Source organism: Balearica regulorum, chromosome 16 (assembly GCF_011004875.1).
Source record: "Balearica regulorum gibbericeps isolate bBalReg1 chromosome 16, bBalReg1.pri, whole genome shotgun sequence".
In the NCBI taxonomy this organism is placed as follows: domain Eukaryota; kingdom Metazoa; phylum Chordata; class Aves; order Gruiformes; family Gruidae; genus Balearica; species Balearica regulorum.
Window position 1 is genome coordinate 1,774,619 of NC_046199.1, and position 23,302 is coordinate 1,797,920.

A 23,302-nucleotide genomic window follows, 5' to 3' on the forward strand; every position below is an offset into this window, starting at 1 on the left:
CAGAAGAAAAAGCTTTGTATACCAGATATATGTAGAGGGCACATGTGAAATTAAAGTTACTTACTTCTTGTACTTGAGGCATCACCATTCGTCAGGAGCTCAGGATCTACCTGCATCCCATTTAGACAGACAGACAAATCTCCTACCACTTCTGCTGGTTCTCTGTCACCAACAAGATGCAATGTCACCACTACCTGCTCAACTGAAAAAGTACAGAAAAGAATGGAACTTTATCTTACATGACAAAAAAAGTGCATTTTATTCAAGAAGCCAATCATAGACCACAGAGATCAAGGGCAAAAAACAACAACAAAACAAAACCCAGAACTACAGCTCTATTTCTCCATAATTTTTTATGTTTTGTGTGGTAAAACTAATCATTTCCAGATGTCAGTAAAAAGCTATTATTTCTACAAAAAGGGGAAAACTGAAGCAATAATCTTCTTGTGGCCTAAAGAAAGGATTATCATTACAGCAGAGACTGAACCTCACATTTCTGCCCACACTTCAAAAGCAATTAATACACCTGTCCTCAAAAACCTATAGTTAGGAAATGTAATTCACCTTATTCTTCATACAGAGCAGATATCAATTCTATCTTTTGATTAAAATATTTCACATTCATCTAATGACAACAAGATTCATGTCCAGAATGTGAAGATTTTGCATCATATCCCCAGACCAAAGGTGTTTTCAGGGTAAATAGCTGTTTTTCAGTGAAACAGAACTCTAAATAAATGTTCTTGATGAAATGGTTTGAAACAAAATCCAGTGAATTACAGTAGGGTATCTGGTGACATACACAGACCATTGTAGTTACCCAAGGTAATTTTCACCCAGATTCAGCAGGACAGTAACACTTCATCAGGAGGACAGCTTATTACACTGCTATTAACGTGCTGCATTTACGATACCCACATCTGAAGTCCAGAAGCAAACACTTCTTTAAAGGACAGAACATGAGTACGACAGCACGAAGCTATATGCTGTAGCACCATAAATTCTGTAAAAGGTGTGTGGAATTCTATATTTCTCTTTCAAGCTTCACAGGATGCACATACTGCCTAAAGGCTAACTAGTTCCAAGATGCATGAAATAATACAACATATCCCTATTTCAAACAAAAATAACTTTACACATTTCCTGGTCTAGCATCAGGAACATATCAGAGTTTTCATTTTTAAGCTATATAAAAAGAAACACTCTTTAATTAGGCTTTCACTCTTGCACATACTAGGCAAAGTGAAAAATACCATGTTTTCAATGACGCCATAGCTGACTGTGTAATGAAAAAAAGATTACACTGAAAAAATAGGAGGAAGCTCATAAATGCGATCTGTAGCAACAAAAGGAATTCTTAAGGGCCATCTACAGAGTTGCACACAGCATTTGTCAACAGGCAATTCCTGACAAATTCTGCGGCATTCCAAGGTATTGTTAATCTTGTACTTACGCTTCATACTGTTTGATTTCAAAGTCTCATGAATATCCAGAGCAGCACTTCCCAGAAGGACATCAGATTTTAATGTTTGATGGCTCCAGACTCGAAAGTTTAATTTACTTACAGGAGTGACAATTCTGAAAAGAAAAAGTTGAGCATTGTGTAAGGGCATTTGTTCGCAGGGGAAGTGGGTGAAATGAGCAATCTACTTCAACTGTCACTTAAAATTATTTAAAAACAAAGAAAAAGTGGTGGTAACATCAAACCATTTCTAATTATCACATTCTAGATGCAGTCACGTTTGTAAGACTGTTCATAGACTGAGTGCATTTTTTTAATATTACTATTTTAAGGGAAATATCTATAGAAAAACTACCAGCTTGCAATTAGCATCTGATTGTAACCAGGATTAGAAAAAAAGACTGATTCTTGCAGGTTCACATTTCATGGGTGTTCAGCATTTGCGTACCTTGATGTGAGAATTTTTCATAGAGAGGGAAGACCATAAATTTGCTCTCTGAAGAGGTTATCAGAAAATTTTAGAACATCCCATAAAAGAGGAAGTACTTGGAAATAATAAAAATTATTTCAAGTATTTTTAGAAGATTACTGTTCCCCTAATAAGCTGGCACATACTTGCATCATATTATGACAAGAAGCAGGAATATATTCAATACTGGTTAACATTTTACTAGCATACTTCTGGCTTCACAATGCATTTACTGAGAACAGAACACACTACACCTTCCATGGCTTAACAACTCAAAACCTTCCCTCACCATTTCCAGGAGGAGGATATGTTACTTCTACAGTGTGCTAATTTGATTATGTCCTTGGAGAATTGGTTCCAGGTTTACTACCAGAAAAGTCCCTTATGGATCCAATTATCACAAGTTTCTCTTCATTTCAAATCAAGTAATTCAAAGAAGAATTTGACCACTTATTTCTAACCCCCTTTCATTTCCCTGGGGCTTTTCTTAAATTTTCACTTGTTTTAGTAACACAAAAATCTGAACTTCATTCAAAGCATGGTGCTATAACCTGGAAATATGCCTTCCAGAGAGTTAGGCACAGTACAAACAGTGGTGAGGTAGGCCTCTACATAGTCCAAACAAGAGACAAAGTTCCCTGTGAAAAAATCTTGTGGGCTGGTAAGGTCATAAAACCGCAATACTGTAGCCTCTGCCAAACAAACAGTTTGAATTTGTCAGCCTGTGGTAAAGAAGGTCCATCTCTGCTCCTAGAAAAGCCATCGGCAGAGTCACTCCCTAAACCTGAAAGCTCTTGATTAAGGATTACCTTTGCGGTAAGACCTTCCCCACTCCCAGATCGATTCCAACAGTTATGTACTGGGAGAGCCCTTTACTGGAGAAGAAACACATGCAAACAGAAATATTTTCTGCCACAGCAGTTACTTTGTCTTCCTCCCTCTAGCTCCAAAACAAGCTGAATCAAACCATGCTTATTTCAAAACTGCTAAATCTCACCAAACATTTTGCAGCAAGATGATGGCAGCTGATATAGTGTATGTGATCAAGCAAATCTTGGAGAATAAAGGAACTCTCCTGGTGATAAGGAAAACCTAGAAGCCTAGATTTTTCTTTTTCCTTCTTAAAAGTATTCTGACAACAGCAGAAAGATGAGCATCACAAAATAGTTGATATTACAATTAAGACTGGACTCACAAAACTTCCCCCCCCCAAGAAAGTTGCTCATAGTGGTAAAATATTCACCTACCCCTCATGCTCCCTTGAGTTTTGAGGAGTCTTACAACAGAGAAACAAATTTACATCCATATCAGTTGCTGACATGGTAGGAACACATTTCTGGGGTTTTGGGTTTGTTTGTTGTTTTTTTTAAATACCCAATAGCTAAAATTCAAAATAATTTTTAATACTAATACTCTTTTTCTTTACGGAACATTCTAACATTTATATATTTTTAAATTATTTTAATTGTGAGAAACAGGTATTACAAATGACTGCTTATTTTCTCAGTGGATAATTTCCTTGTATATGGCTTGTAAGTCTAGACTTTCAGAGTCGGGCAACCCCTTCAGAATATGCAGGTCCACCTAACGGATCTGCAGAAGCTGTTACACTTTTCCTTTTTATTCTGAATCTGAATGTAAGAAGCTGTGTGAAAATATTTCCTAAAAACCAATTAACTTACTCCACTAACTTCCATGTAGCATTAATGTAATCTTCAATGAGGTTGATATGCATTGGGTGTCTGTTCAGCGTTTTCTGAACAAGAGTAAAAATTGCCTACATATTATTGTGTGGACTTGTAGTGTAAGCTACAAAGATTTCAATTAAAAAAAAAACAGAAAAGAAACAAAGGCAGGCTTTAAAAGCTAAAAGAAAATTCTGCTCTTGCACATTGATATGCATGTAAAGCACAAGGTTTTCTTTTTCTTAAAATAATTCTTTGCAGTGGAAAGTAAGGTAAATACTAGTAACTAGAAATTCATAATAATCTGAATTACAAGACAAGAACAGGCACAAACAAGGTTTTCATCAGGCAGGAATGTTCAAGGTGCCTCAAGAATAGTAATCTAGAATTTAAGCATAAGCAAATGTGCAAGCACAAGACTGACTTTCATCTCAGTGTTCCATGTGACACATTCTTAAGAGAAAACTAAATTTTATAGAAGCTGCAGATCATTTTTTCTGTGCTTTATACTTCCTATCATCTCACAACACAAATACTTAGCCAAGTAAACATCAACAGCTGCGTTCATCTTGAATCTAATGTTAGTTTTGTACTCAGAAGGCATAAATTAATCAGGAATTTTATATTTGTGACTGAATTTAGACATGCACAAGACAGAGCTAACTACCTGTGCTATGGCACGGTACACAACAAAGTGGTACACAAAGAACAGCTATACTTTTCAGCCATCATATTTCTGAAACACTGTAACCTTCAATGTGACAACAAAAACATGCATTGGACTGTCAGTTTTAATATCAAGTTACCTTACTGTCCTCACTACTCACAGAATTAAAGCTCCTTTGATATGCCACATACATTAATACAGAATACATTCCTTCGTAAGCACTGCCTCCTTTCCATAGGACATAATGCAATAGTTTGTAAATGTATATTCCAGACTGTAGTATATTTGCTCCAAAAATTACACAAATATCTTCATATCATGTAAAATTGAATGCCTTGCTTAAAAATACAATCCTTAATTAACCACTGTCAATTGCATTAATTTAGCTCAAATAAATTGAAAACCAAACCCATCAAACCTACACTGTAAGATCCTGTTTCCACTTTGGACTATTTGTATTGTTACATTTTTCTGTCTTCTTTGACTGTCCATCTACTGAGACTTCCACATAAGGGCTAGGTCCAAACCATTTATTTTTTTCTTTTAGTTTTGCTGAAATAACTGTTAAGAAAGAGAAAAATAATCATTTAGTCAATAAGATTTCAATTGCAAATAATATTTTTCAGTTGTGTGCTTCAGTATTCAAGTATCAGGTCATTGATGCCTGACAATTACACTCAAAAAAAAAATGCGTTAGACAAAAATGCTCTTGTATTCCAGTTCATTTTATACAATGCTATAGCTCCCACAAATACCCCAAAGATGGAACAGTTCTTCTGTAACATCAGACACTATGATTAATAACAATCAGTGTAAGATCCACAAAAGCGCTTAGGTATTGAAAGTAGAAAATATCCTGTATAACCTTCTCCTGTCTACCACCAGCCAAGACAATTCCTGGAGTTTATTACACTTGCTTGTTAAAAAAGCTCAAAGCCTCCATTTTGCCGAAGAAGCATGTGTGTGCACAAGTCTACCCTGGAGATTTGACTCTTACATTAGGAGTGTTCTTGGATTCCTTGGCAACACTAAACTCACAATACAGTACTTGGGACCAATATATTATCACTTCCAATCGGCCAGTGAACTCCACTCTGTTCTAACAAACAACAACTTGGTCTTCTGTGTTTTCGTCACCCACCTCAGCTGCACTACATCCTTAAAAAAGATGACTAATTCAAGTCCATATGGCTAATCTACCTAGATTCCCTTTATAGTCTATGCTCCTTTAGAGATTTAGAGAAGTAGCTTAGTATAAACTGCTCTGAACTGGTCCCAAAGGAAACCCTTTCTCTGTATATTACAGACATCTTACAAAAATTAACTTCAGTTAGCTAACACTGATTTTCACAAATAGGTCCCCTTCCCTTCTTATCTCCAGTACTTCTATACTACAGCATCTCATGTCTCAACATGACTCGCTGTCTCAAAGGCATCAAGACCTACTTTGAGGCACCACAAATCAGCAGTCTTGTACCTACTCTCAAGGTTCTTTCTTAGCCAGACAACCTGAAAGTTCATTTAAAATTAATGAGGACAGCAGAACAGGGAGGTGAGGGTAGGGCAGGTGGGGGGGTGCTGTTTACAGAAACGTCTACAAAAATGTAATGCATACTTGCACAGGAAATAGCTTGCTTGCAGACTGTAGCTAAACTTCTACAGAAATTAAGAATTGTTCAAACATCTGAACATTCTCAATTCTAAACACTGAGACATTTCTTCAACTTCACTTTATGCAAGTCACAGACCTTTAATGGAGCAAGCCTTAGACAGCAACAACTTTGTGAAACTTCCGCATATACCCACAGTTCTTTCACACTAAGGGTGCAAAATTTACCCTTGATGCTTCTAAACATAGACCTGCATACATCCACAGATCTCCCATTCCCAGATTTCAGCTTTTATGCTGCAGTAAAATTTGTCAGAGAGCAAAAGTGAGGAAAACTTGGTAATTAAGTTTCAACAGCCGCTTTGTTGGTGGGGCACTAAAAAAAGCAAAGCACATCAGGTAAATCCATTCCTATGCAATCTACAGGTTCTCAATTACAGTAATATTCTCACCAACACTTTTATTAAAGCTCCTTTACAATGGTGGCCATAAAAACATGTATCAAGGGAGAAGCAGTAAGTCAAATTTAATGAACAGTAGTTCAGATTCACTTAGCCTGAGATGTAAAGAGATTGTTAGGAGAAAGTGTTAGATTTGGAATTATATCAAGCGTTAGCAACTGAAAGCAGTATTGTATTACATTACTACATTTCAAAGAGGACTGTTCTGTACAATTTACTTAACAGCATTCAAAAAGAAATATTCCTTCCTTTTTTACACAAAAATGTATCATTTCACAATGCATTTTAGATAAAATCCTGAATAAAATAGCTATATTTCTGCCAAGTAGTGATGGCATAACACCATCGATTTTATTGTGTGACTTCTCTTCCTACAACTCAAAACTTTCTGAAATGCAACATACTAGTAACTTCTGTTTCATTGTGAGAAAAACACTTTTACATTTCTAACCAGAAAAGATACATCCTTTCAAAAGGCTTACCAGTGATTTGAAGCTGTGATTTCATGGAAAACCCACTGGATAGTCCTGATTTGGACCCACTGCCAGCCATAATATGGGCTGGATCTTGAATCTGGATGAAGAGACAATGTAAAAAATCAAATCATCTGTTTTTTGACATGTAGATACATTATACTGCAAACAAACCCACCACACTTGTTTTCTTTCTAGTTCCTCCCCATTTCCCCAAAGCACAGAAAATAGCTTACAAAGGGCTTACTCTCTATTATTACATGATCTGTAAATATTCACGTCCTAGGCAAAAGAGGTCTTTTGATTTTGTCCCTTCAATTTGCCAATTAACTGAGAGCGAATGATGTTCTAATTGCAAAATTTGCTGTACCTCTTATGTCTGAAAATATCTGCCTATTTTGATGTCGTAAGTCCTAGGTTAGAAGTTTATCTTCCCATGTCAAGTATTACTTGGTTTAAAAAACAAAACTAAAAACAAACCACAATCCACAAGCATTGGAAAAAGACTGAAAATTAATTACTAAATTAAGAAGTCATTTTCAAATTTAGAGAAACCTGCTTCCATACGTCTTTGGTTTTCACTTGGTCAGATCAAGTCTACAAACAGGGGCTGTAATTCTACAAAGCACTTCACTAAAAGAGGAAATATATCGCTTCTGAAAGAGGGTAAGACAACCTTCATTGACAGCCCAACCTTCCCTCTTACCACATGCTAAGCCTCACACCCGTGCTAGCCTGATCCTCTCAGCACCAAAGCAAGCAGGTATTCCTGCTAGTCTTTGAACTTAATTCAATTCAGTATTGGGGGGGGAGGAGAGGGAGAAAGTGGACAATATGCATCACATAGCTTCAATATTAACAGACAGAAATGAAAGTGTGCTATTATATTAAAAATAGACATAACTTTGGAAATATCCAGATATCCTTATCTCCTATTAATTTTTAAAACACATTTTCAGCTCAACATCCCTTACTAACTAAACTAGATATAAACCTCTATAGCAGATTACCCACTGGAAAATGAATGGGTTATTGAAGACTCCCAATTACCAGCTAGATACAACTTCCAGACTACTTAGTGCATCCCTCTCCTGCCATGTTCCCGCCATTGTGCCATTTCCTCACTGTCTTCTGTGGTCTTAACCTACTGCAAAAGCATTCATCCACCTACACGCCTGCGCAAATCTCCCAGCCCACTGCTGCACATCCCTGGCCAGCCACCGAATCTGAATCCCAAAGCAGATCAACTATCACGTGCCAGCTCTCAGGTCATTTTCTCCATACAACATTCTTTCCAACAAGGAAAGTAACATGTTAGCTTAAGCTGCTGATTCCTGTATTTTGAGTACAAAAGGCTATAGGTATGAACTGGTAACGGCACAAGCAGTCTAAACAAGTACATGTCTTATCCTCTGCATGCCATGCAAAACAGAATTTGTAAAAGGAGACCAGATCTGAATATTGCCACTTTCTTTTTAGAGGCTGCAGTCTGAAGCAGAAGTCTGTATACTGTGACAATTACTGTGCAATTGATAATTCCACAGGTATTTCAAAAGTGGTAAAATTGTAAGTTCTTGTATCCTACTGCTTGCTGATGCTAGTGTTAACTACTGGAGAACATGACACCACCAAAAAAGTACTAATGACTTGCTTAAACAGTATATAGTAATGTTATTAGTGGAGTTCAGTACTATTAATTACTACATCCCAGCTGTGAATCACACAAATCTAAATCCTGCTAGAGTGAAAATGCTTTTAATTTAAGTATTTCAAAAGTAGTCTACATTCAAAAGATTTAGAGGACAATTCTTAATTCTGATCCTGTGATTAGTTCTACCAAACTCACTAGGTATCCTTTATGCTTTAAGAAAGCAGTTGAATAGCATCTAGCCCAATACAGACATACTGGATAGCCTAAAGGAGTTAGGCTTTAGTTAGCATTTACAGAAGAGCTGCTGTTTTCCACCTGGAGAAGTAAAGCTGCACATAATACTAATGCAATTAGGTGATAATTTTCAACTGAAGTCGTACAGTAAGCACATATGGCATATAACATTCATTCAGAAGCACATGCTAAAGTTAACTTTAATTTCTAAGCCTGCAAAATAAACTCATTAACGATTTTATTAATATTTGATAATTTTCATGGCAAATATGCAGAAAAAATTCTAGCTTAATCACAACTGAAATAACTGTCTGCAAACATTTGTTGAGTTAGCACGTGCAGGTCCAAGCGTGTATGTAGTGAGACAGTTTTCACTGACTGAAGTAAAATTTCAAGAATCTATTGCCTCCCAATACTTCTTAAAAAAAGAAACTACACTACGCATTGTTTAGGTGTCTCAGCTACCATCAAGTTTCTAATTATTTTTGAACAATAAAACTGAAGAGTCTTATTTTATTGCACGCTTGCTAAAATCCAGAGGCTCTTCACTTAAAGCGAGCTCTTTAATAGTTAGCCAGGAAAGAGAACGAGAGTTCCAGAGGAAGAAGCAGCAGTTTACCTGTGCCCTGCAATTCAATATCCCTATTTCTCTTTTCATGTTTTTGAATACCTTCGCCCCAATGCCTCTTCTGCTCCCCTTAAGTGCCAGCTGGAAAAGACTCAGCAAGCAGAATAGCTGGCTCCAAGCCACGCATCTAGCAAGGAATAATTGCTTTTCTCTCAGTTGGGCATTAATTTAACTCTCTTTCCTACCATGCATGTATATACTCTATCCAGATTTTTCATTACTCACAGAAATTTAATCGAGTTTGATACCTCCATCAATTTTTAACTGGAATGGATCAGCAATTAAGAAAGTTTGTAGTGCAACACGCTGGAAAAGGGGAAGAAGAGAGCAGAACTGGATTGGCAGGTGGAATTGTATATACCTTGTTTTCTTGGGAAACAAAGCTAAATAAATTAATTACTCAAATAAGAATCCATAATGATTAATGAATTACACTTTGAAGAAGCACAAAGAGATTGCAAAAGACAATTACCCCACAAGTCACAAACATCCAGGTGATTTCTATATTTACACTTAATTTTTAGCATTTAACTCCTCTTTGTTTATATAACACACAAATTAAATCTGGTAAGGAACTACTGTATTAACAGCTATTTTTAATGGGAACACTGCATATGATTTCAACTCAAAATCAGCCTAGGGCTACTTAAAAACTTAACCACAATGTAAGACAACATACAGCCTTCAATCATTATTAATATTAATCATTAGCATATTGCCATTTAGTTTTATTACAATAGAAACAATATTTAGGATTCTGTGAAAAGCAAATATCCTTAAGACAAACAGTTCTGTCAGCAACTGGATGTGAAGAGGCTATCATGTGTGAACACCAATAAGCATTTTAACTGTAGTAGACCTTTTGACCTCTTGCCAGTGGAAAGGAGTATAATGACTGCTTTCAAATTATGTTATAAATAATCATTTTATGAACAAAAATATAATTTCAGAAATAATTATAAAATAGGTATATGTCTGCTTTATAAATTCACTGTAATGCAACAAGGACTTCCACAAGTTGAAACTCATTCCAAACAACTGAAAATGCATACTCAAGTTTTTTTCTGCAGTAGAAAATTACATACATCTTCATAAATATTTAGGGATTTGGTTTCATTTTGGTTTAAATTATAGTAAGCCCATACTGCCATTTTTTCCCTCAGATGCTGCTACCCATTTCCAAGAAACCTACCAGAATTTGAAATTTAGGAATATTAGTTGAAAGGTTTGAAAGCTGTGACAGAGAGAGCAGGCCAGCTCTGTATCAGACACTGAAAGCATAATCACATAAGTATAATTTTCTAAGAAATGAACAAGACAAATTATTTGGCATATAAAATGATCGTATAGAATAATACAGTATTAATATCTTCTTGTAATTAGAAATAAACCATTCAAATGCTTGCCTGAATTTCTTTGGTGGCTGCATAGCTACTGCCAGGTAGGTTGGTTTGTTTTTATAACATGCTACCATAATGTGTAGATTATTAGATAAATTATGCTCAGCTTCATAATTGCATATACCATTGTTTGTACTCAGGCAGGTTTGAACAAACACTGCTTAAAATAAATCTGCCTCACAGTAGGAAACTCGGTCCACGCATCCTTTTGGGATTCAGTTCTTTGAATTCCACTAAAGTGCTTTCTCAGAAGCCTCCCCTACAGCATGACCTGATGCTGTTAAGCCAAACTGCATCATCTTCAGTGGCACTTTAATCCCAGACAGCAAACTTCATCACCAGATTATTTTTTTTTTGTCTGAGTGGTGTGGAAGAAAGAAGAAATTGTAGAGCAGCGCAGCCCAGATGCTGCAAACACTCTCAGAAAAAGGAAGACAGAAAGGGAGCATCCTCGTTTATTTTTATTCTAAGAAATCATGAGAAAGAGTGGGGAGAAAAGCAGCTTTGAGTGCTTCTTGGTTAAAGCAAAGTAAGGGAAGAGGTGGGAAGGAGCTTCTTATCCCACAAAATCAGGAGTATGAACAGAAGAAAAATGCTATCAGAGGCTTGAGAGATTTTCAGAGTGACACACCAATTTAACTTATGGTAACTTTATTCAGCAATGGGATTCATATGTTAAAGAACTGACTTATTGAAGAAGGTAATTTTGTTTCATATTTATTGGAAAGAATAGAAGACACAACTAGCTCAGAATGAAATCCTGTGACTGTATTATAAATGCATAGCTTTGAAAATATGTTGGCACATGCTCTTTATAATTTAAAAAATACTGAAATAATTGGACATTGTTGGCTGCTGTAAGCCTTATGTTGAGTAATTAATTTTCAGAACAGGCTAAACTGCTCTTCACAGGTGTACCAATTCAAAGTGCTATTTGCATTTCAATATCCAGTAAAAAAAAAAAATCACATAGTGAAAAAATGTCTTTAACATACCTAGTAATTTTAACAATGGTTTTGAAAACCTCACTGCATAACACAGGAACACAGACTTTTGGAAAACGTGTAAAATATACAAAGTTGTGTTTAAAAAACTGCATGTAAAATGTTACATATCCCCTTTACAACAGTTAATTTTTTTATCAACAGGTATGTGAGCTACAAACAATTAAGAAGAGATTAGATTAGATATTTCAGAGAAAGTTCAAAGTCACCTGTTTACATAACTACTGCACTTTCTGTGCAAGAAATTAAATACAAATGCTTCCTCTCCTTCCTCCAAAACACTGAAGCCTCTTTTTAATTGAAGGCATGCATATTGTGGAAAAGTTCTTTCCTCTTAAATGTTAAGATATAATTACCCAGTAAGCCTAGGCAGAGACAGCTAGTTTGGCAACTTGTTTAGCAAATTTGCAGTTACTTTAACTGTTCAAGTTTCATCTTTAAAATCAAAAGTGGTTTGACAAAGCTGCTTTTATTGCTTTACATTTTTCTCTTTTTTTTCCCCCAAAAATAAATTTTAAGGACGTGGTCAGTTTTGCCCAAACAAGTAAGAAGACATACAGAAAGAAACTGCTGAGTAATCAACCAGAAAGAAAAGAATAGACACAGATTATAAGAGTGTTGAGTACACGTTGGAAAAGGAAGCAATTATGAGGTTTGCATCAAAGGTTATTTATATAAGGAATGGAAACAAAGAGGGTTTTAACAGCAGAATGCAGCGTAGCTCCCTTGGCCGTTACTGAATGTGAGCAGCACTACACCTATTTACTGAAAATGCAGTAAAATCTAAGTAGTATCTGCCATAACATAAGTATCTGTTGAAATTTAAAATCCAGGTGCCTAAATTGTTTTTTGAACAAGTGTGAAATACAGTGCATAATGGGTCCTAAAACAGACTCCAGGTTGAATTACTGAGCTGTTGTCCTATCTCCACTGCTATCAATCACTGTACTCACCAGATGAGAGCCAGCACTGATATGTCAGTTAGCACTACAGGCACACCTCCCTTTTGCTGTGTACACACTAAGTTTAACTATTTACAAAGCTAGCATACAGGCAGCTGTTCTGATAAGAATGAGTGAGATGCAGACTGAAAGACAACACTTGAGTCAATTCAATATACTAGCTAAAAATATATTTGTGGGAAATACAATTTAATCAGTTTGGGAAGCAACCCAAGTGACATGACCTTCAGAGGCTGCAATGAGGGAAAAGCAAGATAGATAAACCACAAAACAGGAGAAGAGCTGCCCAACTTCTGTCCTTTCCCTACTACAGACTTGCTAGCTAATGAGAAATAAGGAAAATAGAAGGCAGAAATTCTTCCCTGTGAGGATGGTGAGGCCCTGGCACAGGGTGCCCAGAGAAGCTGTGGCTGCCCCTGGCTCCCTGGCAGTGTTCAAGGCCAGGTTGGATGGGGCTTTGGGCAACCTGGGCTAGTGGAGGGTGTCCCTGCCCATGGTAGGGGGGTGAAACTAGATGATTCAAACCATTCTATGATTCTATGAAACGTGCATGTATAAATCAGAAAAACCAGCAAAAGAAAGGTTAAAAGAATGGCTTTTACTGATAACAAAGAACACTTCTTGCAGCAATATAACTGAGCAGTGTGTGTGTCAAGACCAGGATGCCTTCACTCTGATAAGACTACAGCACAGATGACTGGCCAGCAAAAGAGCCTATGCTTTCAAGAGACTGGAGTGACAACGTGGTTATGGCACATAACATATGTCATTCCTTTTCCTGTCAACCCAACAGGAAAACATACTGTAGCTATAAAGATATGGATATTCCAAATAAGGAAAAAACAACTAGCACTAACCTTCACTTAAATTTATGGAGGCTGAAACAAACCAGATTCTAAAGCGTAAAACAACTCTTGACTCCCAAAGGGATATAAAATATCTGTGTAAAAAGGAGTTTGTTGTCACCAAAAGGAACCTGAAGCATGATAAGCAGTTGACAGATACCATTAGTTCCATCTTCCATGTTGCATATAAGAGACACTGGCTATACCACCTCAACACACAAAAACATCCTGGTACTTCTAAGTACAAGAGCGTGAGAAAGAGTAAATGAAATTATGAGAGAATGAGTGCGAGTGGGTCATATTAATTTGAGACTTTAAAAGTAAATACCACATTCCCTTCCTGTAAAGTCTCACACTGAGCTTTGTTATACTAATTTCCTGCAACCTCACAGACAACATGAATGATAATCAGTCTGACACCATATTGATATCCTACAATAGGATCAAAAGATGGCTCTATTCTGTGTCATGAACAGATTTAAAATTACAGTAGCAAAGACTGAGGAACTACAGACTAACAGCCTTAAACAGCTTTCCTAAATGCACTCGGACAATTATTTGTACAACACTAATCCTCAGTGCCGATTCCTTGTTCTTCCTAAATATCTACCACTTCAAAAGAGAGCTGAACACGGGAAACTCTTCTGAATCCAAAGTTTCCAAGTTGGAAAAGCTGAAAAACATCTAACCCGACTATCAAGACAAAGAGATTGCCCAAAGAAAGACAGATTAACTGTGGAAATGTTGTGGCCAGACACCCAGTGATATTTACGCTGTAACTTTTACCTCAATACCTGGGATCACCAGTGTTCCTTAAGCAAACTGCACAGATTAGAAAAACTGGTCTATCAACTTCAACCTGCAGAGAAAAATGCTTCCAACAACACTCCTTGCAATTCAAATTAAACTATGTCTTCAGGCCTCCTAAACCAAAGACTTACATCAAAATTATAGAGAATTCATTCATTTGCATTTCTAGGCACCAAGAAGCCTTCTTGTATAACCTGCACCTCAGCAGAAATATTTCATATGACTTTTTTCTACATACATATAGTATTTGATACTGAATAAAAGAATTGAAAAAGACGACATGTAAAGACACAGTATTGCAATATACAAAATTCAAAGAAAAAAAATCATGTAGCTTGGCAGTTTTTTCCCCTTTCAGTAGTACATCAGTAATTCCCCAGCCACAAGTTGTAGACTAAAACTGTGGCAGGCGGTATAAAAGGGACAAAACAGGCTTTGCCACCAACTCAGATAACTTGCTAATGAATTTCCTTCCTAACTAAAAGGATGTTAGCTTTTACTAACTTTTAAGAAATGCTCAAAGAGGGGAAAAAAAGACAAAAGTGTACATGAACTTCATATGCCTTGATTCCAAAAGGTCTGGCAAGAAAAACCACTGCGGAGCTGCATGAGATAATTAAAACCATTTGTGAAAACAAAGAGATAGACTATTTTTATTTCAGCCATTTCCTTCTCATGGTACAATCCATTTCAAAGAGGACAACAATTCATATATGCAAACCACTAAGCTAAAACTGGTTCACTGCTGTAATCTTAGAAATAGAGCAATACTTAAACCAGCTGGTTCTTAAATACCACCATTGGAAAACAAAATATATTAAACTCAGCATGCATGTTAACCCACAGTAGAGAGAATTAAACTGGTATTAGGAAGACAGAGGAGCAGACAGTGAAACTAAGTTCGTGGTAGTTACAACACTGTTAAACAGATTTTTAAACTGCTGGATCTACTGGTATTAACTGGATTAACTCCTGCATTTTACAAACCACTGCTTTTAGAAATAAATTTTGGCCTTTAAAACTCTTTTTTAAAAAATCTTTTGTAATAATATAGTTTCAACACAAAACTGCATTGACTTACAACTATGTTTCATCTTAATACTTATCAGAATCACAGAATGGTTTGGGTTGGAAGGGACCTTAAAGACCATCTGGTTCCAACCCCCTGCCATGGGCAGGGACACTCTCCACTAGACTGGGTTGCCCAAAGCTCCATCCAACCTGGTCTACTTCTCTGATGAGGTTTCAGGAAAATTTTTCAGTGGTAGCACACAACCAGAACGACGTTACAACTTGTGGACTGGAAGGTAAGCAGTTACCTTGCTTTGCGAGGAGCAAGACAAATTGCCTTTCATTCAAGAAACCAGATATTCAAGCCTATTCCTTTTATGGTTGAAAATATCCAGGTGTTATCACAGGCTGACAATACACTCACAAAGTAAAAGATTGTTTATAAGGGTTTGTGCTCTTTTATCCATTTCATGAGGGGCAAAACTATTTTCCTAGGTCCCCTCTTCTGGAAGCTTAGCCTATAGATCAAGATTTTACAATCACTGTTGGTTGCCTTTTCTTGATGGAGTAACAAATCCCTAAAGGTACGAATACAGAACCTTTTTACTTAATTTGTCAAAGACACTTAATCAAATTTGCCGCAAATCTGTCTCCATAGTAGGTGGTTGTACTGGATTTACAGGGCAAGGTGGGCTGCAGGGGTGGCCACTGTGAGAAGAGACCAGGGGTTGTGCCCATGTTGGACAGAACCAGCTCCAGCTGGCTCCAAAACAGACCCACTGCCAGTGAAAGCTGAACCCATCAGCGATGCTGGTAGCGTCTCTGTGACAACATATTTAAGAAAAGGTAAAAACCACTGTGCAGCAGCCGTGTGAGAGAAGAGTGAGAAAATGTGAGAGACAACTCTGCAAACACCAAGGTCAGTGAAGAAGGAGGGGGAGGAGGTGCTTAAGGCAACAGAGCAGTGATTTCCCTGCAGCCCATGGAGGACCATGCTAGAGCAGATATCTACCTGCAGCCCATGGAGGACCCCAAGCTGGAGCAGGTGAATGTGCCCTGAAGGAAGCTGCAGCCTGTGCAGAGCCCACATAGGAGTAGGTTCCTGGCAGGAGCTGCAGCCCGTGGAGAGGAGCCCATGTGGAAGCAGGTTTTCTGGCAGGACCTGTGGCCCATGGAGGACCCATACTGGAGGAGTGTGTTCCTGAAGGACAGCACCACATTAAAAGGAACCCGTGCTGGAACAATTCTTGAAGAACTGCAGCCCGTGCGAGGACCCACATTGCAGAAGTTTGTGAAGGACTGTATTCCAAGGAAGGGATCCCATGCTGGAGCACACTAAAAGTGTGAGGACAAAGGACTGGCAGATACAAAGTGTTATGAACTAACCACAACCTCCATTCCCTATTCCCCTGTGCCACTCGGGGTGGGAGGAGGTAGAAGAGTTAGGAATGAATGAGTGAAGTTGAGCCTGGAAAAAAAGGTGGAGGATGTTTTTAGTTTTGTTTTTATTTCTTACTATCCTACTCTTTTTAATTGGGAGTAAATTAATCTTCCCCAGGTCAAGTCTGTTTTGCACATGATAGTAACTGGTAAGTGATCTCCACATCCTTATCTCAACTAACGAGCTTTTTCAATCTTACATTCTCCCTCCTGCTGAGGAGGGAGAGTGAGTGGGGTTTGGTGGGCACCTGGCAGCCAGCCATAGTTAACCCATCACACTGGTCTACTGGGACCATCACATTTCAGTTGCATCACATTTCTTTTAGGATGGTTTAAAGGAAGTTCAGCTTTCAACATACAAATTAAACTCACCATCTGAAACCTATGAGCTGACAGTACTATGATCAGAGATTTGATGCTCTGAAGAGGTGAAAGTTCCAGAACTGGGGGTGATTGACTATATAGTGAACCAACTTTTCAGAATGAGCAATATTCCTCTTTGACAGGGAAATACCTCTAAATACCAAAGTTCCTCTGACCTTACACAATTCCTGTTATTAGGACTGTTAGACTGTTATTACAGATCTCTAACAAAAAGGCATCAAGTTTTAGCAATTAGAAGTCTCACATCTTGTAGAAATTAGTTACAGCTTTCCCTCTTAATTCTTCCACTTCCTTACACTGTGAACCATGTCATATATGAAGCCTTGCGGAAATACAGCTTAAAAAAAATAATCTGTACTGTAACTTTAGGGACATCCTTCCTCAGAGAGGAAGGAAATACAGTTACAAAGAGTGAAGCAATGTAATTAACAGACATGTATTGACAGAGCCCTGATGGCTAAAAAACCCTTTTATATTTCACTTTTAAAACCCAACAGTGTTATATTTCCAGGTTTGTAAAAAGAAAGTACATAGAGAGTATAACATTTTCCAGTGGTAACCTTGGAAGAGAATTTTCCCCAGGGAAAAGCAGATAGTGTGGCCAGATAGTTACAAGCAGTCACTGTTAAACTGTGCACCAACAGTATGTTGAACAAATATCTGAAAGCATTTAGTGCTGTCTTTGATTTGCAGCTGTTTCATAAACACCATACTCTACATTTTAGGTTGCCGTTTACCTAAATCAGATTGTACCCTAACTGTAGAAATACATGCATTTGTTTTGTAATTCAGACATGACGTTTCTCAACACCACTCAAATTTTATCACAAAGGACAACTTTGAGCATAAAGAAGCATTGAAGAGAAGTCTAAGATAGTTACAAAAAGAGTTACCAAAAGCAGCAATATTTTTTGTTCTGACTGTCCTATAAAATATCATTTAGCCCTATAGCTATGTTTACACTTCAGCTGGCTCTGAGGCTAAGAGAGTTTCCTACAAAGCAAAATCCTAGTCTTGAGCATCTCAGTCAAATACTAATGTTGGCCTTAGCAACAGGTTGGTTTAGACCTTACTGTGAACGCATGAAAAGGAAATCTTCTGAAAAACTTCATCCAAAGTCTCTTCCTGCCTGTTGCTATGGAAAGGGGAAGGAAAGAATTATCTGGAGGCCTCCGCTTATCACTGCTTCAGCTACGTGACACAGTAGTGAAGAGATGGTCACACAAACCCACAAGCCATAAGCTACTTATTCATGTTATTTAACTAATTTTTAATTAGGTCAATGAAACAATCTTAATGTGATCACTCACAGAAAAAATATTAAGTCAAAATCATAAGTTATTTATCCCCTTTAAGCAATTTTCTTACTTGTAATCTATTAACTGATGATTGCCTGGAAAAGGTATTTCAAATCACCTCCCTTTTACCTATCTTTTTGCAGTTTTGACAGTTCTCCTGAAATGCAAAAAGTTAGTAGAAATAGTCAGGAAAAACACAAATTCACCTTTCCACATTTAAAACAAACATATTCAAGGATTAAAAGTTATTTCACATAAAACACATGAACAAAACTTGAAAAAGATAAAAAATACACCACAAAAACCAAAATTTTGCCTGTTATGAAGTTGCCAGGAAATTAAGGACAGGGAGACAAAATACACAGAATAGCCAGTGACTTTAAAGTCGTGGTGCAAAGTCTTGTGAAAAATTTCACACAGGATGAGAAAAGTTTGCTTGGTTTTACTCTCAGGCATGTCTGAACATATTCTAAACAACTGTCAAGCAGCATTTAAATCTTATCTCTCAGAACCTTCCTATATATATTTTTGTTCCCCCCTACACTATGCATTTAAAAAAAAAATCTATCTAAAAATTATCTGAAAATAACATAAATGAAAATGTGTTACTAAAAGAGCACATGAGGAAACAAGGGTATCTTAAAATGAGAACACACTTCTATGAATTACTTTCTAATCCCCCCCCCCCCCCCCTTTTTTTTTTGTTTTGTTAATAGAACCACCCCATAATTCAGTTGGAAAGGACCTCTGGAGGTCATCCTGCTCAATACCCTCCCAACTTCAAAGTCAGACCAAGCTGCTCATCCTCTCGTAAAAATGTTCAGTACACTAAAGCAGTAGCAAGATACAAGTTGTAATAAAAGTATCTCAATAGATATTCAAGTTTCCAGATACAGTAACAACAAAGTGACTCAAATGTATACCCTATTTTCCTAACACACAAACATGCACAAATGCCTTACGTTCCTAACATTTCAGACCTTTCGTAAATCCCTGCCATACTGCTACTATAACACATCAAGAGAAACAAAACATATTTAACATGAAAATAAAAATATGAAGTTACCTAAAGATGCATTCCTTAGAAATTTTACTCCTCTTGATATTTGCAATAATATATAGACATAGAGTGAATAAAGTGAAACAGGTGAGCTCCAAAGACAACTGCCTCTTCTACCCTAAGCAGCCACCTTCCAATCAAGTTCAATTACAAACCAGCTTCCATTTCTTAAGAGATTTCTCGGTCTAGATAATTTATTTCTTTTAGGACTTCATGCAAACCATAAAACAAACTGCTTTATTAAATCCGGAGTGCAAATCTCATAGTTCTAAAAAAAGCATTTTATATGACAAGATTTATTTTGTTACATGACTTAAATCTTAGAAGTGTAATAATTCTTCCAGTATATGTTTTACATTCATTTCATATGGTTCTCAATTGAAAGACTGAGAAGGAGCTTCTAAGCTAATTCCTTCTGAAGCATTCTCTATCTCACTGTTTTCTAAAAATAATTCTGAGTTTAGTGAATGTAATAGCTATTCCTTTAACACCTTAGGATATGTCTTTCCCTGCACCTTTTATTAATAAAAATCCATATAAACGCTTCTATCAATCTAGGTTTCTTTTTTGTTTCTTTTTTCATCTTGAAGACTTTTACTGCTTCTTCATTTTCTACACTTGTTCATATTGTACACATTCAAGGAAAATTTAAATAATTCCATTCTAAAAGTTGTATTTAAAAATAGGTTTATTCCCTTTTAGCTTGTATTAGCTTATAGTGTTGTCTTACAGCTTCTATGCTTCACTGAGGGAAGTACTTGCCAAAACAGATTCCTATTTTGTTACAGAACAATTTTTCACCTCCTGTACTCTAATTTTTCTAAAAACTCCTTGCACACACCTTTCAGAAATACTGCAGTCAAACTGCCTCTTTTTTCTTATGGCATCTTTTAGAATGACAACAGCCTTTTTCCAGTGATTATGGTCTTTGAACTCTTGCTGTACCTTCCTTAATCTGATTTGCTGTAGCTATCAGCAAATGTAACTATCAGTGCAATGTAACAACAGTGCAGCAAGAAAGTAAAACAGCTGCGTAGACCCAACACCAACATTGTATAAATTTCTGGAGTTCTATTTTGGAACAGCTCTACTTTGATCCCACAGCCCCACACCAGTTGGACTGCAGCTTCCAGTTTAGTTTCATGCAAAAGCAATTCAGCTTCCTTGATCCAAGCTCATTTCACAAGTCGAATCAAAGTGCAGTCTGTGAGAACAATCAGGGGATTCATTTCCAAATTAAAACACTAATGCAGATGCATTCCCTGTTTCCCCTTCCCCTATTCCTCTCTGGTATGCATTCTGGCTGTATGGAAAACCTCCACAGGTCTAAGTTATGTCCACTGACTCAAGCTCATTCTTTTGCATTACTTTAATTCTGTTAATGTGGATATAGGTATTTTCATGCATAAGTATACTCAGTCACTTTGTTTCAAGACTTCTACCTTTCACTCTCCTTTGATAATTTCACAGGGGATTCTTTCACAGAACATTTTCCTTTATTAAAAAGGGAAATTCCAAAGTTTCCCACTCTCCATCATTAGAATAGATCTGCTTTTTTCCTTCTTCTGCACAAAATCTAGGCTAGATAATTGTTTCTGCAAAACTCCTGGAAAGACACAACCACAGCAGTTAAAATTAAGTAAATAATAAGGATCTTTTTAGTCAAATAGATTGAGATTGCATTTAAAGCATGTATTATTTAACTTGAATGTTAATGCTGTAGGTTTAAAAAAAAACCACTGTCATAAAGCACAAAGTATTTGTGTCTTCAAACAGGGCAACTGACTGTTTCTCTGAGGCCTAAGCAATGAGCTGGACCACAGAACTACTTGTTTCACATGGAAGGAAGACCAGTCACTGAGTACCACTATGTGTGTAAATACAAATGTTTCTTTTTACAAGGATAAATGTCAAGAGGTATTAAGCATCTATAGAGATGCAGTAAAACTGAAGTTTCTTTTCCCATTCATTCTATGTGCTAGAGAAAATAATTCATCAAAACTGAAATTTCTGATAAATCTCTGAAGTGATGATTGAGCTCAGTGAAGCCCATACTGTACCATGTAAAAGTGAAAAGGTCTCTCAACTCCATTCAGTGACTCCTTCCTTCAAAAGAGCAAGAAGGATGATCCAAGAAACTACAAGCTGGTCAGTCTCATCTCAATCCCAGGGAATGTCAGGGAGCAAATTCACAGAGAAGTCATTTCCAAGCATATTATGGACAAGAAGGTGATTTGGATTAGTCAGCATGGATTTATGAAGGGGAAATCATTTTTGACAAACCTGACAGCTTTCTCTGACAAGATGACTTGGTAGTTGAGAAGACAGCAGCAGATGCTGATCACCTTTGACAGTGTCTCCTGTAGCATCGTCACACACAAGATGATGAAGTATGGGCCAGACAGAGGACTATGGGGTGGACTGAAAACCTGGCTGAACTGTGAGGCTCAAAGGGTTGTGATCAGCAGTACACAGTCAAGTTAGAGGCCAGTCATAAGTGCTGTACCCCAGTGGTACATACTTGGCCAATACTGTTTAACTTCTTAATTTATGACCTGGACAAGGGGACCAAGCTCACTCTCAGCAAATACACTGATGAAACAAAAGTTCCACAAAGGAAAGTGCAAAGTTCTGCACCTGGGGAGGAATAAACCCACACACCAGTAAAGGCTGGGGGGCAGCTGGACAGAAAGCAACTTTGCAGAAAACATTGCTTCTGTTGCAACACGAGCTAGCAATACTTCCTTGCAGGAAGAAAAAAAAAAAAAAAAAAAAAGGTTGCCAACATACTGGGCTGCATTAGGAAAAGCGTCACGAGCAGAATGAGGAAGGTGGTCCTTCCCCTCTAGTCAACACCAGTGAGATCACATCTGGCATGCTACTGTGTCTAGTTCTGGGCTCCCCAAATGAAGAGTGACACAGACATACTGAAGTGACACCAGCAAAGGGGCCACAGAGATGACATATGATTGGAATACGACATATGGGGAGAGGCTGAGAGAACTAGAACTGTTAAGCCTGGAAAAGAGAACGCTTGGCAGGATCTTATTAGTGTGTATAAATACCTGAAGGATGTATAAAGCATTAAAAAAAAAGATGAAGCCAGACTCTCCCCAGCAGTGCTCAGTGATGGGACAAGAGACAGTGCGTACAAATTAAAATGCGGGTAATTCCACTTAAATCTAGGGGATTTAGTTATTTATTTTACTGTGAGGTGGTTGAATAGTAGAGAAGCTTGCCAAGAGAGGTTAAGTCACCATCCTCAGAGATATTCCAGACCCAAAAGAACATGTCAGTGACTGCTCTAACTGGCCCTGCTTTAAGCAGATGGGTTTGGACCAGACAATGTCCAGAAGTCCCTTCTAACCTCAATCATTCTGCGATTCTTTGACTTCCCTAAAACAAACTCAATAATTCCTGCTGTACTGGTCCTGTTCTTCCCGCTTGTTCTCTTTAGGTCTCTGTCTTGTAGCAGATTCGTCCTCTAAAGAGACTTCTATCAAGTTGGTTATATAGATTTTTTTTTAATTTTGTTTTCAAATTGAGATTCCCTTTCAGTGCCCAGTTATTGATTACAGCTTCAGTTTTACTAGTTTGACTAGAAAGGCACAGGCTGCATAAGGCAGCGTGCACCTTCTTCAGGTTCAGTAATCTTCATCTTGAGTGCCACCTACTTTAATTTCTACAGCTCTTCCCAAGTCCTATATTAAAATTCAATGGACTAGCCTACACTAGGTATTTTTTCTCTT

The 23,302-nt window shown here is 37.3% G+C and overlaps 1 protein-coding gene across 4 annotated transcripts in view; it reads right to left on the minus strand.

The window, feature by feature from the left end:
• ITCH (itchy E3 ubiquitin protein ligase) overlaps positions 1–23,302 on the minus strand; it is a 63,879-nt gene that overhangs the window by 30,700 nt on the left and 9,877 nt on the right. Inside the window, exons 1-5 of one of the 4 annotated variants that reach the window (XM_075769042.1) lie at positions 18,269–18,330; positions 6,836–6,926; positions 4,706–4,844; positions 1,454–1,578; positions 74–202 (exon numbers count right to left, since the gene is read on the minus strand). In XM_075769042.1, coding sequence (XP_075625157.1) covers positions 74–202; positions 1,454–1,578; positions 4,706–4,844; positions 6,836–6,926; positions 18,269–18,307 — 523 coding nt within the window. In that variant the 5' untranslated portion in view covers positions 18,308–18,330. Of the gene's footprint in view, positions 1–64; positions 203–1,453; positions 1,579–4,705; positions 4,845–6,835; positions 6,927–18,268; positions 18,331–23,302 lie in introns of those variants that run through there. The other 3 variants (XM_075769041.1, XM_075769043.1, XM_075769044.1) reach the window with 3 other exon arrangements.